At 41.9% G+C, this 17732-nt stretch overlaps 1 protein-coding gene across 7 annotated transcripts in view; it reads left to right on the top strand.

Moving 5' to 3' along the window:
• The window catches only part of RUNX1T1 (RUNX1 partner transcriptional co-repressor 1), a 228537-nt gene that overhangs the window by 137072 nt on the left and 73733 nt on the right, over positions 1-17732 (top strand). For all 7 annotated transcript variants that reach the window (XR_009759645.1, XM_061602866.1, XM_061602831.1 and 4 more), the window contains 3 exons: positions 5456-5593; positions 7726-7967; positions 12509-12598. Coding sequence is in view for 6 of the 7 variants with exons in the window: in XM_061602866.1 (XP_061458850.1) it covers positions 5456-5593; positions 7726-7967; positions 12509-12598 (470 nt within the window). In the remaining variant the exon portion in view is untranslated. The remainder of the gene's footprint in view (positions 1-5455; positions 5594-7725; positions 7968-12508; positions 12599-17732) is intronic.

Below are 17732 nucleotides of genomic sequence, written 5' to 3'. Positions count from 1 at the left end.
ATGTGGTGAAGGAATGAAGTCACAATTTTCCCACCTCTAAGATCACTAGACATCCACAAAATCCAGCATGTCTAGCACCAAATGACATGGATAGTTCTCAAATTTTATGTAGGATACCAACTGCACTGTTCAAGCTTATATGCATTGCATTTTATATGCATACAACCTATTCACATGCTCACTGGATGTCCAGCAGAACAAATGCACCCAGTGGACAGTGTGGGAAGGTGGAGTCTTGCGTGCTCGCAACATATAAAGATATCAAGGAGAACATTGTCCAGATTGAACTACAGTCATCACAGATAGTGACAGATGCTTCTAGTCATGCTTGATTTTAGGAAAGAACTGGTTTTTCAGAACAATGAATGTTTATATAAAAGTATTGTTTATATAGTTTGTGGAATTAATTTGTGGACAGCTTATGGGAAATATGGCCAGGAGTATTTAACCAAGTAACATAAGAACATAAGAAGAGCCTGCTGGATCAGGCCAGTGGCCCATCTAGTCCAGCATCCTGTTCTCACAGTGGCCAACCAGGTGCCTGGGGGAAGCCCGCAAGCAGGACCCGAGTGCAAGAACACTCTCCCCTCCTGAGGCTTCCAGCAACTGGTTTTCAGAAGCATGCTGCCTCTGACTAGGGTGGCAGAGCACAGCCATCACAGCTAGTAGCCATTGATAGCCCTGTCCTCCATGAATTTGTCTAATCTTCTTTTAAAGCTGTCCAAGCTGGTGGCCATTACTGCATCTTGTGGGAGCAAATTCCATAGTTTAACTATGTGCTGAGTAAAGAAGTACTTCCCTTTGTCTGTCCTGAATCTTCCAACATTCAGCTTCTTTGAATGGCCACGAGTTCTAGTATTATGAGAGAGGGAGAAGATTTTTTCTCTATCCACTTTCTCAATGTCATGCATAATTTTATACACTTCTATCATGTCTCCTCTGACCCGCCTTTTCTCTAAACTAAAAAGCCCCAAATGCTGCAACCTTTCCTCGTAAGGGAGTCGCTCCATCCCCTTGATCATTCTGGTTGCCCTCTTCTGAACCTTTTCCAACTCTATAATATCCTTTTTGAGATGAGGCGACCAGAACTGTACACAGTATTCCAAATGCGGCCGCACCATAGATTTGTACAACGGCATTATGATATCGGCTGTTTTATTTTCAATACCTTTCCTAATTATTGCTAGCATGGAATTTGCCTTTTTCACAGCTGCCGCACACTGGGTCGACATTTTCATCGTGCTGTCCACTACAACCCCGAGGTCTCTCTCCTGGTCGGTCACCGCCAGTTCAGACCCCATGAGCGTATACGTGAAATTCAGATTTTTTGCTCCAATATGCATAATTTTACACTTGTTTATATTGAATTGCATTTGCCATTTTTCCGCCCATTCACTCAGTTTGAAGAGGTCTTTTTGGAGCTCTTCGCAATCCCTTTTTGTTTTAACAACCCTGAACAATTTAGTGTCATCAGCAAACTTGGCCACTTCACTGCTCACTCCTAATTCTAGGTCATTAATGAACAAGTTGAAAAGTACAGGTCCCAATACCGATCCTTGAGGGACTCCACTTTCTACAGCCCTCCATTGGAAGAACTGTCCGTTTATTCCTACTCTCTGCTTTCTGCTTCTTAACCAATTCCTTATCCACAAGAGGACCTCTCCTCTTATTCCATGACTGCTAAGCTTCCTCAGAAGCCTTTGGTGAGGTACCTTGTCAAACGCTTTTTGAAAGTCTAAGTACACTATGTCCACTGGATCACCTCTATCTATATGCTTGTTGACACTCTCAAAGAATTCTAATAGGTTACTGAGACAGGACTTTCCCTTGCAGAAGCCATGCTGGCTCTGCTTCAGCAAGGCTTGTTCTTCTATGTGCTTAGTTAATCTAGCTTTAATAATACTTTCTACCAGTTTTCCAGGGACAGAAGTTAAGCTAACTGGCCTGTAATTTCCGGGATCCCCTCTGGATCCCTTTTTGAAGATTGGCGTTACATTTGCCACTTTCCAGTCCTCAGGCACGGAGGAGGACCCAAGGGACAAGTTACATATTTTAGTTAGCAGATCAGCAATTTCACATTTGAGTTCTTTGAGAACTCTCGGGTGGATGCCATCCGGGCCCGGTGATTTGTCAGTTTTTATATTGTCCATTAAGCCTAGAACTTCCTCTCTCGTTACCACTATTTGTCTCAGTTCCTCAGAATCCCTTCCTGCAAATGTTAGTTCAGGTTCAAGGATCTGCCCTATATCTTCCACTGTGAAGACAGATGCAAAGAATTCATTTAGCTTCTCTGCAATCTCCTTATCGTTCTTTAGGACACCTTTGACTCCCTTATCATCCAAGGGTCCAATTGTCTCCCTAGATGGTCTCCTGCTTTGAATGTATTTATAGAATTTTTTGTTGTTGGTTTTTATGTTCTTAGCAATGTGCTCCTCAAATTCTTTTTTAGCATCCCTTATTGTCTTCTTGCATTTCTTTTGCCAGAGTTTGTGTTCTTTTTTATTTTCTTCATTCGGACAAGACTTCCATTTTTTGAAGGAAGACTTTTTGCCTCTAAGAGCTTCCTTGACTTTGCTCGTTAACCATGCTGGCATTTTGTTGGCCCTGGCGGTACCTTTTCTGATCTGCGGTATGCACTCCAGTTGAGCTTCTAATATAGTGTTTTTAAACAACTTCCAAGCATTTCGAGTGATGTGACCCTCTGGACTTTGTTTTTCAGCTTTCTTTTTACCAATCCCCTCATTTTTGTGAAGTTTCCTCTTTTGAAGTCAAATGTGACCGTGTTGGATTTTCTTGGCAATTGGCCAGTTACATGTATGTTTAATTTAATAGCACTGTGGTCACTGCTCCCAATCGGTTCAATAACACTTACATCTCGCACCAGGTCCCGGTCCCCACTGAGGATTAAGTCCAGGGTTGCCGTCCCTCTGGTCGGTTCCATGACCAACTGGTCTAGGGAATAGTCATTTAGAATATCTAGAAACTTTGCTTCTTTGTCATGACTGGAACACATATGCAGCCAGTCTATGTCCGGGTAGTTGAAGTCACCCATTACTACCACATTTCCTAGTTTGGATGCTTCCTCAATTTCATATCTCATCTCAAGGTCTCCCTGAGCATTTTGATCAGGGGGACGATAGATCGTTCCCAGTATTAAGTCCCTCCTGGGGCATGGTATCACCACCCACAACGATTCTGTGGAGGAGTCTGCCTCTTTTGGGGTTTTGAGCTTGCTGGATTCAATGCCTTCTTTCACGTATAGAGCAACTCCTCCACCAATACGTCCTTCCCTGTCCTTCCGATATAGTTTATATCCAGGAATAACCGTATCCCACTGGTTTTCTCCATTCCACCAGGTCTCCGTTATGCTCACTATATCAATGCTCTCCTCTAAGACCAAGCACTCCAGTTCTCCCATCTTGGTTCGCAGGCTCCTAGCATTAGCGTACAGGCACTTGTAAGCAGTGTCTCTCTTCAAGTGTCTTTGGCACTTGTGGTTAGGCCTGTGGTAATTTTGCTCTTCTGAATTTATATCCTGTGCCCCTGCTCTCACAATGCCTACTTCTAGGCCTACCCCTTTTAAAATTTCATCATTTCTTTGGTTTTTATCCCAGGGGGGAGGTTTATTCCGAACCGGACCTTTCTCAGCTCCTGTCGGGTTTCCCCCCTCAGTCAGTTTAAAAGCTGCTCTGCCACCTTTTTAATTTTAAGTGCCAGCAGTCTGGTTCCATTCTGGTTCAAGTGGAGCCCGTCCCTTTTGTACAGGCCCGGCTTGTCCCAAAATGTTCCCCAGTGCCTAACAAATCCAAACCCTTCCACCCGACACCATCGTCTCATCCACGCATTGAGACTGCGAAGCTGGGCCTGTCTGGCTGGTCCTGCGTGTGGAACCGGTAGGATTTCAGAGAAAGCCACCTTGGAGGTCCTGGCTTTCAGCATCCTACCTAGCAACCTAAATTTTGCTTCCAGGACCTCACGGCTGCATTTCCCCATGTCGTTGGTGCCAACGTGCACCACAACCACCAACTCCTTCCCAGCACTGTCTACCAAACTATCTAAACGACGGGCGATATCCGCAACCTTCGCACCAGGCAGGCAAAACACCTTGCGGTCTACACGCCCATCACACACCCCACTGTCTATGTTCCTAATGATCGAATCACCCATCGAATCACAGTGTTACATCCCAGGCCTAAACCTATTAGGGAGTGTGCACTGGTTTGTTGGGACAACATGTGTCTGAGTAAAAGCTCACAGGGTAAAACTGTGTAAGTTGTATGTAATATTGGCTTTGCACTATCAGGACGTATTTTCTTTAGTACAAGGCACAGAATCTGATGTTTGCCAATTTCCCGACCCTGCAGTCCTCCTTGCCATATCCCGACTATGGTCTTCCAACCATCAGGAACTTTTCTTTGTAGGATATGGGGGACTGCAGTAAGTGGGGGGGGGAGCAAAAAACAGGTAACTCTCGTTACCATTGAATACAATCTCATCATAATCTACTTGGTTATTGCACTGCTGGGAGATGTACAATGTACAGAGATGCGGGAAAGGGCCTTCTCTATGATGGCACCTCACTTGTGGAACACCCTCCCCTTAGAGGTATGGTTGGCGCCATCTCCTCTTTAGTTTTGGCACCAAGTAAAAACCTGTTTGTTTGCACAGGCTTTCATAAGCATCTAGTTTTATTGCTGAAAGTATGTAGCTTGCTTTGGATGTTTAAGGATTTGCAGTTTTTAAGGACTTGAGGTTTTCAGTGCAGTTGTTTTACCTGCAGTTGTGGTTGATAGGTTCCTGGGTTGTGATTGTTTTAGTGTGATTGATGGATTTTGGCGAGTTTTTGCACCCATCCTGAGATCAGTTTGGATGAAGGGAATGTTAGAAATGTATTTAATACATACTTAACAGGAAGTATGTCTTACTGAACTTAGGGGGGTATACACACAGTGTGCATAGGATGGCAGCTTTAGAAAGACAAATGTAGTAATAATTATTAGCGTTGAAGAAACCTGACTGCATAAGTAATCATTGGCACAAAAGAACCATCATTCTTCCCACAGTGGATTTTCCCATCATGTCCTTTCATTGTTTTTCTCATACAGCTTAATATTATAATGGCCTTCAATTGAAGTTTCACTGTTCCAGCTCCAGCACATCATGTGAAGGTGGCATCTGAACTCTGCTACAAAGGACAGCAGAAGATGCTATACAGCTATTATAAATAAGAATCTCCAATCTGTTTTGGGGGCTTTAGTGACGTTAAAAACTTAGCTTGATTTTTTTTTAAAAAAATTACCCAGTCCTGAAACAGTTTTGGCATATTTAAAACACTAAAAAATGCTTTGTTTGCTTGGTTGAGTCCCCCCCCACCCTGAAGTCTTTTGTTTTTCTTTAAAGATTTGGTGTCTGGAGTAGAAAAAAAAATTAAGTAAAATATTAATGTATGTTTTAGATCGCATTGAGAAGCATTCCACAATGCCAGACTCACCTGTGGATGTGAAGACGCAATCCAGGCTGACGCCCCCAACAATGCCACCTCCTCCCACTACCCAAGGAGCCCCAAGAACCAGTTCTTTCACACCCACGACGTGTAATTATAACTTTATTTTCTGTTTATTTCTACCAAAATCGTTGCTGCATGCAAAGACCTGAAAGGTTAAGGAAATCTGTGACATTGACCCGTGTGTGTGTGTATGTGTGCACTTGCGCGCGCGCACACACACTGTACTCAAAGTTCAAGCCTTCTTCTGTGTGTGAGAATTGTGGAGAGCTTTGTTCACATCATTTATTATTTTTGGATAGCTAAATGTTATGTATCTATTATGAGTGAAAAGACAAGGTTGCTACAATGATTTGCTTATCCCTGTAAACCCATGCATGATTTTATTTACCTTGAAAACAGCATGCACTCTTCATGTGGCTAATTAAAATAGTCCTCACCTCTATCTTCTGGGGCATCTCCCTTGTACACTTTCTCACCCAACCCCCAGCTAATAAAATCACACCTCTGTATGCCATGGCGGGAGGGGGTTATGAAATGGTGAATGCTGGAGATGCCAGATTTCTGTTGTGTATGTTTATAAGCATTCGGCATAAGGGAATTGAAACTGATAGAATGCAGAATTCTCCCACTAACCAACTTGATCACTTCCAGGTTTTTGTTTTTGTTTTGCTTTGCACCAGTTTGTTTGTTATTATGGGCGATCTATTCTTACTACTCTTTGAGAAGCATTTAGATTGCAAAGGGATGGCTGCATTCCCAGTAAAGGTAGTTTCTATAGCAGCCTTCCCCAGTCTGGTGCTCTCCAGATATTTTTGGCCACAATTCCCATCAGCCCCGGCCAGCACAACCGGTGGTCAGAGATTATGGGAATTGTAGTTCAAAATATGTTAAAGGCACAGGGTTAGGAACAGCTGCCCTATAACCATATAAGGACGCATATACCATATTATCATTTAGTTCTTTTTCTCCTATTGTGGTTTTCCAGGATTGGCTAGCCTGTGGCCCTTCAAAAGCTGTTGGACTTCAGAGTTTGTTGGCCCCAGCCAGCATAGCCAATGGTCAGGGAGTTGTAGTCCAACAACATCTGGAGTGCTACAAGGTAACCACCTCTGTGCTAGTCTGTGGCACATGGTTATTGCACTGTTAACAGCTGCCTGCTTTATCTCTGTCTTTGGAGTGCATAATGACTCACATCTGTATGCTTGCTCAGATAATGTCTTGCACTTGCAAAGAGGTGTGAGGAACCTTTGCCCCTGCAGACGTTGATCAACTCCCATAATTCTTGGCCATGCTTGCTGGGGCTGACGAGAGTTGTAGTTTAGCAACATCCAGGGGGCTGAAGGTTCCCCACACCTGATTTAAACACTGTAAAGTATTGTTGCCAGTGCAATAAACAAGGTAGCCTGCGCAGGAGCTGGCTGTTTTTTTCACAGAACCATTGCAATCACACTAACTCAGCCAGGGATTTTTTGGCTCAAGGATGGATATAATAAGATAGCTGTTCTCTTAAGGAACTTGTGATTGAGAGATAATGCAATTCAATGTTTGGAAAAAGTATATATATTTTTTGTCATGGAAGCAGAAAGTGAAAAAGGAATTTGTTCAATATTTGGGACAGACTTTGGAAAAATGAGCAGAGTTCTTCTCCTGACCATTTCAAATCCACAACAAGACATTCAAACAATAATGAAGTACTGAGGAAGGTTTGATAACAACAGTTCAGCCCATCACTTTCCCTAATGATCTTGTATTCCATGGGCTTTAATTTCATTAAAATCAGTTGTATGTTCTATTGAAGGCAGCGGCCACAGGAGCAAAACTGTATTAATTTGAAGATTAAAAGGTTCATTCTAGAATCACAATGGAAAGGTCTGTGTTTACACATGGTTAAAATATACATTTTAAAAATGTAGCCATTCACATTTATGCTTTATTTATTTTTTAATGGGGAATAATGTTGATAGAAGGTAAGGACTGTAGGCCAGCAAAGAAAAAAATACTTCATCTTGACATAAAGTGTTTATGGCAGTTGACCTATGATATGTTCAATACAGTATGCAAGAAAACCGAGAAGGAACTGATGTTTTAAAAAAATTTAAGCTAGTTGTGTCCTTAGACATTTGTGTTGAATCCTGACTTCAAATATGTTCTAGGAAAATATTGAGCTGAAGATGTAAATAAAAAAATTTCATCTCTTTTCTCCCCCCCCCTTTTTTTAGTAACCAATGGCACAAGCCATTCACCAACAGCACTGAATGGGGCTCCTTCTCCACCGAATGGCTTTAGTAATGGCCCCTCATCTTCCTCCTCATCGTCTTTGGCTAATCAGCAGTTACCACCAGCTTGTGGAGCTAGGCAGCTTAGCAAACTGAAGAGATTTCTTACAACCTTACAGCAGTTTGGCAATGACATTTCACCAGAGATTGGAGAAAGAGTGCGTACCCTTGTGCTAGGACTTGTGGTAAGCAAATAATTGCAGTGGCTGTATTTCTCTGGGGATTAGTGTTTAGCTACATTGTATTCATTTCATTTCTATCCTGGCTTTCTTCCAATGATGTTGGCAAGTGTTTTTAGTCTCAGCTATGTTGTTGAAGCTAATTAGGTTAAAAACAGTGACTTGCCTAAGGCTAACCCTGTGAACTTCATAGGTGGATAAGGATTTGAATTCCAGGTTTCCAGATCTAAACCAACACTCCAGAGAGTCTCCCTTGTGTTACTGGAACTAAGGATCATCCAGTGACTGATTAGGTGCAGTTTCAGGATTTCTCCACACAAGATGAGAGGGGGTGTTCCCTGGCTGCCTGAAAGAGGCGGTAGTGACACCACTTCTGAAGAGACCCTCCCTGGACCCAGAAAATCTTAATAACTATAGGCCAGTAGCAAATGTTCCATTCCTGGGCAAGGTCCTTGAACGAATGGTGGCAGGCCAGCTCCAGACACTCTTGGATGAGACCGATTATGTGGATCCATTTCAGTCGGGTTTCAGACCTGGTTCTGTCACAGAAACAGCCTTGGTCACCCTGTATGATGACCTCTGTCGGGAGAGAGATGGGGAGTGTGACTCTGTTGATTCTCCTTGTTCTCTCAGAGGCTTTCAATCCCATCAACCATGGTATCCTTCTGGGGAGACTGGCTGAGTTGGGAGTGGGAGGGACTGCATGGCAGTGGTTCCGCTCCTACTTGGTGGGTCGGCTCCAGAAGGTGGTGCTTGGGGAACACTGCTCGGCACCCTGGACTCTCCAGTATGGGGTTCCGCAGGCGTCAGTTCTGTTCCCCATGCTATTCAACATCTACATGAAATCGTTGGGTGCGGTCATCCGGAGCTTTGGAGTGCGTTGCCATCAGTATGCTGATGACACACAGCTCTATTTCTCCTTTTCATCTTCTTCAGATGAGTCTGTCAATGTGCTGAACCGGTGCCTGGCTGCGATAATGGACTGGATGAGGGCTAATAAACTGAGGCTCAATCCAGACAAGATTGAGATGCTGCTAGTGGGTGGTTCTTCTGACCAGATGGTGGATGTCCAACCTGTCCTGGATGGGGTTGCACTCCCCCTGAAGGAGCAGGTTCGTAGCTTGGGGGTTCTCCTAGAACCATCTCTGTCACTTGAGGCTCAGGTAGCCTCTGTGGCACAGAGTGCCTTCTACCAACTTTGGTTAGTGGCCCAACTACGCCCCTATCTGGACAGGGATAACCTGGCTTCCGTTGGCCATGCTCTGGTAACCTCCAAATTAGATTACTGCAATGCGCTCTACGTGGGGCTGCCTTTGAAGACAGTTTGGAAACTGCAGCTTGTGCAAAATGCAGCGGCCAGATTGGTAACAGGGACCAGACGGTCCAAACATATAAAACCGATTCTGGCCCGCTTGCATTGGCTGCCTGTATGTTTCCGAGCTCGATTCAAGGTGCTTGTTTTAACCTATAAAGCCTTACATGGCTTGGGACCACAATACCTTATGGAACGCCTCTCCTGACACGAACCCACCCGTACACTACGCTCAACGTCAAAGGTCCTCCTCCGGGTGCCTACTCTGAGGGAAGCTGGGAGGCTGACAACAAGGGAGAGGGCCTTCTCAGTGGTGGCCTCCAAATTATGGAATGATCTCCCTGACGAGGTGCACCTGGCACCGTTATCTTTTCGGCGCCAGATCAAGACTTTCCTCTTCTCCCAGGCATTTTAGCATGTGTTTTTAAATTGCTTTTTAAAAACGTGTTTTTAAATTTGTATATTTGTTTTTAATGTTTTTAATTGTTGTAAACCGCCCAGAGAGCTTTGGCTATGGGATGGTATATAAATGCAATAAATAAATATATAAGACATAATTCATTTATAGCACAAGATGTGATGATGGTCACTTCCTTAGATGTCTGTAAAAGAGGATTATCCAAATGTGTAAAGGGATAGATCTATCCATGGGTACTATTCACAAAAAGTAGGACCTGAAACAAAATGTTGCAGTGTAGAATGCTCCTGTTGAGAGAACTAGTCAGCCCTTTTCCAAGATACTCCATTCCATTGTCTCTCCCTATTCTCACATGTCCATTTTGCCCACACATATACATGCTCAGCATTTTGTGCCCATTGAGCATGCTCATTCCTCCTTGGACTGATTTTGGATGTTTTCCCCCTTAGCGTGTTTTTCTAATACTACTAATAAAAAAAAGTTGTTTTGCAAATCTTGGGGTTCTCCCAAGCCTGTTAATATTTATTTATTTATTTCAGAATATTTTTTAGCCCTCCCTGCATCCACAGATCTCAGGGCAGGTTACAGTATTTAAAAAGATACAGCCAATTAAAGAAATAAAAGCAGGGGGAAATAAAGCATTTAAAATGCAGTGTGAAACATAGCAGAGGACTAATATCCCATAAATACCTATGCAAAAAGACAAGTCTTAGCCTGAGATTGGAATATTAAAAGTGTCAGAACCTGATGTCTTCTCAGGCAAATGTTATTCCATAAGTGGGATGCCACCATATTCCATATCACTACCCAATGTAGAACTCTGGTGGTGGGATGAGAAGGAACTCCCCTTCTCCAGATTTATGGGCAGTGGGTAGGCTAACATAGGGAGAATAGTTCTGTCTGATACGTGGACCCCAAGTCATTTAGGACTCTGTAAGTTAAGACCAACACTTAAAATTCAGCCCGGAAATGTATAGACAACCAGTGAATATTTCAGAATTGATTCCATCAACATTTTTGCAGCCACATTTTGCACTAATTGAAGTTTCCAGACCATCTTTAAGGACAGTGCCACATAAAACACATTACAGTAATCCAAGCAGGAGGTTACCAGAGCATGAATCACTGTGGCTAGGCTATCACTTTTGTACGGCTGTAACTGGCAAACCAGCTGTAGCTGGAAAAAGGCACTCTGTGCTACTGAAGCTGCTTCCAGAGACAAGGTTGGATGAAGGAGTATCTCCCAGACCATGCACCTGCTCTTTCAGGGGTCAGTACGACTCCATCCAGAACAAGCTGCCTACCCAATTCCCAGATCCAAGAACCACCCACCCATTGTGTGTCCATCTTGTCTGGATTCAGCCTCACATCATTGGCTCTCATCCAGTTCATTGCTGCCTCCAATCACATATAGAGATGTGAGTCATCAGCATACTGCTGAAAGCGTGCTCCAAATCTCCTTCCCCTTGATTTTCACTAAGAAAATGCATTTGTTATTAGTATATAGGATGGCTATTTGCTGTCTCCATATTCAGAGGTAGTATATCACTGAATACCAATTGCTGTGCTATGCCTTAATGCCTTGCATGTGAGCTTCTACTAGGTATTTGGTTGCTACTGCTGCTACTGTGGGAAGCAAGATGATGGGCTAGATCGGGATGGTGAACCTATAGCCCTCCAGATATTGCTTGATACCAGCTCCCCTCATCTCTAAACATTGGTTATGCTGGCATGGGCTTATGGGAGCTGGACTCCAACAACTTCTGGAGGGGTGCAACTTTCTTACCACTGGAGTAGATGGATCTTTAGTATGATTCAGCAGAATTCTTAGGCTTTAGTTGCTGAGCCACTTTAGTTCTTCCTAAATGCACAGTATGGATTTCTTAGCATATATCCCCACAGTGCTTTTGTGCTTCAAGCACATGCATTCAACACACATAACCCTTATGACAGCCTTGCAGAGTTTATGGATATCCCCAGGGCCTATATCCTATAGCAACAATGAAGAAACATGAGCTAATCAGGGCTAGTTCTCACAACTGCCTCCAGCGAGTCAGCTGTGTTTTATTGTGAATTTTCAGCTGTTCAGCTCAGAGATAGTCTTGTATTGATTGAAGAAAGACTCATGTGCACCCAGATGCCTGTACACAGTGACTTCTGCAGCTCAAAAAGGCCCATGTAGAACTCTGTTGTGTGTGTGCCACTGGCCACTGCCTTAGAACTTGTCACCATGGTTAAATGGTTCAATGGCAGCCTAAGCAGCAGCTGCCATTCTGAAGACAATAGTGAGAATGTTTGAACAGGAGAACTTAGTTCACCCATTACTTTGAACAAGAGAAGTGAGACACAATCACCTGAAACTCTGGAGGGGTGCTGCCAGTCAGTTCCTGACTGGTTATAAAGCAGCTTCCTATGTGAACATGCAAAACCTCTTTTTCCTGATGTATCTTTCCTATTTTCTTTGTTATACATGAGACACAGAACTGTGACTGCAAGATAGACATTGTCTTAGAGTAACCCACTCAATTTTTCCAGCTCTGGTATAATTTTAAAATTTGGACAGATTGTGTAGTGTAAAATGTGGTAAAAGAGATGCAGTGGCAAAGTAGTTATACATTGCAGTAGATATAGCGGTGATGCTTCCTATACTGTACTGTGTAAATTAAATGTTTTTGATTAATCACTGTGAATATTATGCAGCAATTAATATACAGGAATTAAGAAAGTTACTGTGTGGAAAGTCCATCAGGGCTAATCTCTGTTGCCACACATTTCTGTTATTCATTTTACAGAATCAGATTTTTTTTCATTCAACAGAATTCTACTTTGACAATTGAAGAATTCCATTCCAAACTGCAAGAAGCTACTAACTTCCCACTGCGACCTTTTGTCATCCCATTTTTGAAGGTATTGCACAGACCATTGGTCTGGAAACTGTTTTAAACCATATTGTTGATAGGTCATGTGTTACAGTTTTGCTTTTTAAGAGAGTGAGGAAAATGAATCTATCATTTAAGGGCTCCCTTTCTTAGTGGAAGTGGGTGAGACTCTGTCAGAGTAACTATTTTCTTTTCATCCACTGATAACTAGTCAAGGAATACTTCAGCTCCCTAATTTATACACAGAGCTTTGTACTATCCATTTATAATCTGACTTCCCTGGTGTATGATGGAGGCTAACTTGCATTTGGGAGTGCAGGGCCAAAACAGGATCCCCTTTCTGCACAATAGATGTCCCCTGTGTGGGAGATACTGCTACTGTTGCTAGCAGCAATGCATGGCATTGGAAAACCAGGTCAGCAATGTAGCCCTACTATCTACTACTGGGGTCAAGGGATGGAGGATTGTTTAGCCAGTATAGAATGCATGGGAGAAGTGTTAAGGGACTATATGTGGGAGGAGGACAGTTATTGCTATATTTTGAAAGGAAATATCAATATTCTGAAAGGAAATTTTGATATCTTGAAAGGAAATATCAGTAAAGGAAAGGAAAGTGGCTTCACCACCTCCTCCTAATCTGCTGTGGCAGTGGCTGCTCAGTTTTCATGTTAGCAAGCAGAGACCAGCTGTTTTCCTTTTGGAAAAGAAAGGAGGAAAGCAGATTTCAGTGCCTCCCCACATCACTACCTCCTCCTCAGAAAGCCTAGAGTCCTTAACATGTGTGAGACTTTATAGGCTTGCCTTTTACTCATTTATGGGTTAATGCTGCAAAGATTAGAAGTCATGGGTAGAGTGTCTTGAGCATGTTAAGAACTCTCTAGAGACTCTCTAGGGCTAGGCTTGCCTTTTAATCTCTATTATATGATTGGATTCTTTCCTTCTGCTTGGAGCTTGGATTATTTGAGTAGAGAGGGGTTGGCAGAGAGAGTGCTATGCTATGAGTAAAATCAATAAAAGTACAATATATTCAAGGGAAACTCTGAGGAGAAAAAACTGGTATTGGGAGAAAGCTGCTAAAGTTAGGAGCAAAGAGGATTGCTCTGCAATGATGGAGAACATGAGCACCATTGAAAAATCCGGTGTTAAATCCAAATTCAGTGGTATTCTCACTCATCCCTAGTTTGTAATGTAAAATGATTTACATTACCATTGCTGTTTACTCTTGTCATGAACACAGGAAACTGATCCATTTTATCTGTCTGCCCCTATCAACTATCTTTCATTCCCTCCAACATATTCCTAAATGAAGGTATACTGTTTCATCCAAGGAAAGTGATCAATAGAAATGGATATGAATTTGTAAATCCATGAGATTACCTTCTATGCCATTTAGATAACTGAGACCTTCGGGTGAAGGGTGGGTAATAGATGAGGAGGAGGAGGAGAACCAGAATCCAGTTCCTCTCTACTACTAAAGTAGTCAAAACATCACTATCCCTTCAGCTGGTAAGCTCAGGCTGTCTATCATTACAGTCTGTACATAGGAATGCTCGAGGAATTTGATTTTTGTGAATTCTGATGCAAACTAACCTTCTCTGCACCTCATTCTGATGTAGTGCAGGGCTCAAAAATGTATCAAAACACATTTTAAAGTGCTTATTTAGACAGAGAATACATTTAGAAATGAATATTTTTGAGAAATTGTTTAAAATGTGTTTAAGTATGAATTATGCTATATATCAGATTAATGGAGAAATGGGATGGAACAGATTTATGAGTGAACATATGTGAAAGCAACACAGATTGCAAACAGATTGAGTTGTCCATTCCCACCTATAGAACAGTAGTTTAACTTAGCTTAATTTAATTATTTAGGAATCAATATAGGCACGTATTTATCCTCCATGGAATGCACATGATGGAATACCAGTGAAAAATAGGGAAATTCTGACGTGCTTTTTTTTGTCAGAGATATTCCCTCCATTGAGGATACCCAGTACAATTAGCCAAACCTTTGACACTTTGTGAAGAAGGAAGTTTCTTCTTACTTAGGCTGGCGTCCTGCATCCATTTTCCTCTGAGTAAATTCCACTTAAACTCAAAGGACTTACTTTTCAGCAGACCTGAACTGTAATGCACTGTTATTTACTTTTTTTATATTCTTAATGCTTGATAGCTAAATAAGTGCTAATCAGTTTTAAGTAAGAGTTCTGACAATATTGGCTCTGCTTTGGATGACTTTGTTTCACCACACCACCTGCTGGTTGAAAAACATGGCACCTGATGAAAGTACTCTTAATTTAAGATTTTAAATGAAAGAAAATGTGTAGAAATAAGATTGTGAAAGCTCCTTAAAAGACCGTTTGATTGCTTCTTGGTCTCAAAGCATTACCCTGCTGACCTGCTGAGGTAGATCTTTCACAAAGATATTTGGTCTGGAATTCTGGATTGTATCCTGTGGTAAGAAATTATTCATTTAAAATTGGGCGAGGAAGCTCCTAATACCAAAACACCTCATAGTATCATAAAAATACATAACAGCATTTAAAAAATAAAACAAATCATATAAAAAATTAAAAACAGAATGAAGCACAGAGCTCTCATTCTCCATCTCCCTCAAACAGCTCTCTGGAAAAGAGCGAGAAGGAAAAGATTTTGGATGGGTGGATGTTTGGGTCCTTTCTTTACACACATGTTGCACGTATCCATTGGTACATTTCAAAGAACACACACTTTAATATTTGGTTGCATTTCCATGTGCTCTGTTAATCTTAATAATCTGTATAATATACTTATGAAACAAGCACACTACTTGCTGTTTCTTTCTTATGCAGTATTTTTTCCCTACTATCACATGATATACAGATTTGGCTTTCCCCTCCACTGCCATGACTCCCACCTGGCTGCCACCAAAATTGTGGTGGTCTTCCACCCTATTGGGGTGAATTACTCCACCTCCAATACTATTAATTGATTTTATAGAAGGTGTCTCACACCTTCATGTTTTACTTCCTTACTTAACCCAAACCCTTTTAGCTACATGTCCACCCCTCCCACCATGTATCAGGTTGATTGTATACCTCAGTTTACCCATCAGTAGCTATGGATAAGCATTGTACAAGTCAGCACTGGCTTCATTTTAAAGTGTAAAACTATTTAATATAAAATATAATTTACTTTGTTTTATACTTTAAAGTGGAGCCAGTGTTGTCTGCTTATGGTTATGTTAGCTTCTATGGTTACTGTATGTTGAATTTCACTTACAGTTTCTTTAAGAAGACAGTTCTGAGAGATCCAGTCCCTTCCTCTATTCAAATGTCCCTAAAGCACTCCAACCCAATTAACACTCATCCATCTAGGACTGAAGACTATACTTGTAATCTTTACTGAGATCCACAACCTCGTCCCTTTAGAGCCTCTCAGGCATCTGTCAGGACATCTGTAGTCGTTAGCCGGGTCTGGCAACCTATGCTACCTCAGGCACTCAGCAGTCCCACTGATTTTTGGTTTCAGAATTCCCTCAAAGCCTGCCTCTTGGGATACTTGTTTTTTCCTGCAGACTTCTAATGTCCAGCCAGTGATTTCAGCTCTTGGCTTCCCAGGCCTCAGTGTCCTCTGTGTGGCTCCAGCTTCCAGTTCTTCCTCCTTCTCCTTTGGTCCTTTCCTTCAGACACACGCTGAGCGTGTTTTGAGACAGCTAATCACTTCAAATTTGGGTAGAATTCTCCCCCTTCATCAGACCACTACTATGGTCCAGAGGGATGTAGCAGAACTTCCACTGATGTAACCGATCAGGTCCCACCAATTTTCAATCCCGTGTCTTATATATAAAGACAGAAACCTTGGCCTAAGAGCTATCTTTGTTCTGACACAATGTAATATGACAGTTAAATAGCAAGTCACCCACTTGCTGATACCTTGTATGTAAAAGTCACCTATGTAAAAGTCAAGACTGTTTCTGTTCAACAGTGTTAATGCCCTTATTCGTTCCTTGACAACTCACATCAGAAATAAAAAATAATTTCTTCACACCTCTACACTATTTTTAAATTTAAAGTAATTTTCTGAGGTTAATTGTGTTTCCTTAATAATCTCTTGTTACCAGTTATGTTTTTTTCCTGGGAAAACTGCTCAGCAACCTCTGATCCAGATCTTAATTTGAGCCCCTGAACCTGTTTTCAGTGCCCAAGATCAGCCCTGTAACATCTGAAGAAATAAAAAAGATGAGAGTGCTCCTGACCATATACAGGGAGTTGTGTTTTGCAGTGTACTACAGTATGCCAGGGCTGTTTTAGCCAAAGTTTTTTGCCATTTGTACAACCACTTCTGCAAATATGCTGTCCTGGGCTCCTGCTGGGGGGAAGGGCGAGACACAAATCAAATAATAAATAAATAAATTTGCTTGATCATATACAGTAAAGCCCATACTTTGTGTATTAAAATAGACTTTCAGAGCTAGGCCCCATCTGCACTATACATTTAAAGCAGTATTATACCACTTTAAAGAGCCATAGCTTCCCTCAAAGAATTCTGGGAACTCTAGTTTCTTAAAGGTGCTGAGAGTTGTTAGGAGATCCCTATTCTCCTCACAGAGCTACAATTCCCAGAGTGGTGTAATAATCAATCCTTCTTCCCAGGGAACTCTGGGGCTGTTTAAAGTGGTATGATACTGTGTTAAATGTGTAGTGCTGATGGGGCCCTAGTCTGAGAAAGTGTTTTCTCCTTTTCCCATGACTTTGTCCACAAAGTGTTTTGCATTGCAGAACATGCCTGCTGCAGAAAAATTACCACCCTGTGCTACAATAAGATTTTCTCTTGGTTTCATATAGTGCAAAACAAAAATAAAAAGTTAACAGTGCCAACCTTTCACATATTCAGGCATAATTTATTTCTGGGACAATTAAAATGTTTTTAATTAATCTGTACAGTGAAATCACAGTTCATTAGGTTTTATTTTCTTTTGCCCAGAAGGAAGCAACACCAGTTTTATAAGTGTGTCAGATTACAAGTACTCTGAATATAGTTCATGAGGTGGCAGAGCACTTCTCTATTCTGCATTGCCAGCACACACACACAAAAGAATTGAGACAGCAGTGGGAATGAAACTAGGTGTGGTGATGTGTTCTGTACTTCTCCCACCTCCAACTTGATTTTTCAGTCAT

The sequence above is a fragment of the Rhineura floridana genome, chromosome 1, assembly GCF_030035675.1.
Source record: "Rhineura floridana isolate rRhiFlo1 chromosome 1, rRhiFlo1.hap2, whole genome shotgun sequence".
NCBI classification, from domain to species: domain Eukaryota; kingdom Metazoa; phylum Chordata; class Lepidosauria; order Squamata; family Rhineuridae; genus Rhineura; species Rhineura floridana.
Note: the sequence above shows the minus strand (reverse complement) of the source record. Positions and strands in the feature narration are given on the sequence as shown.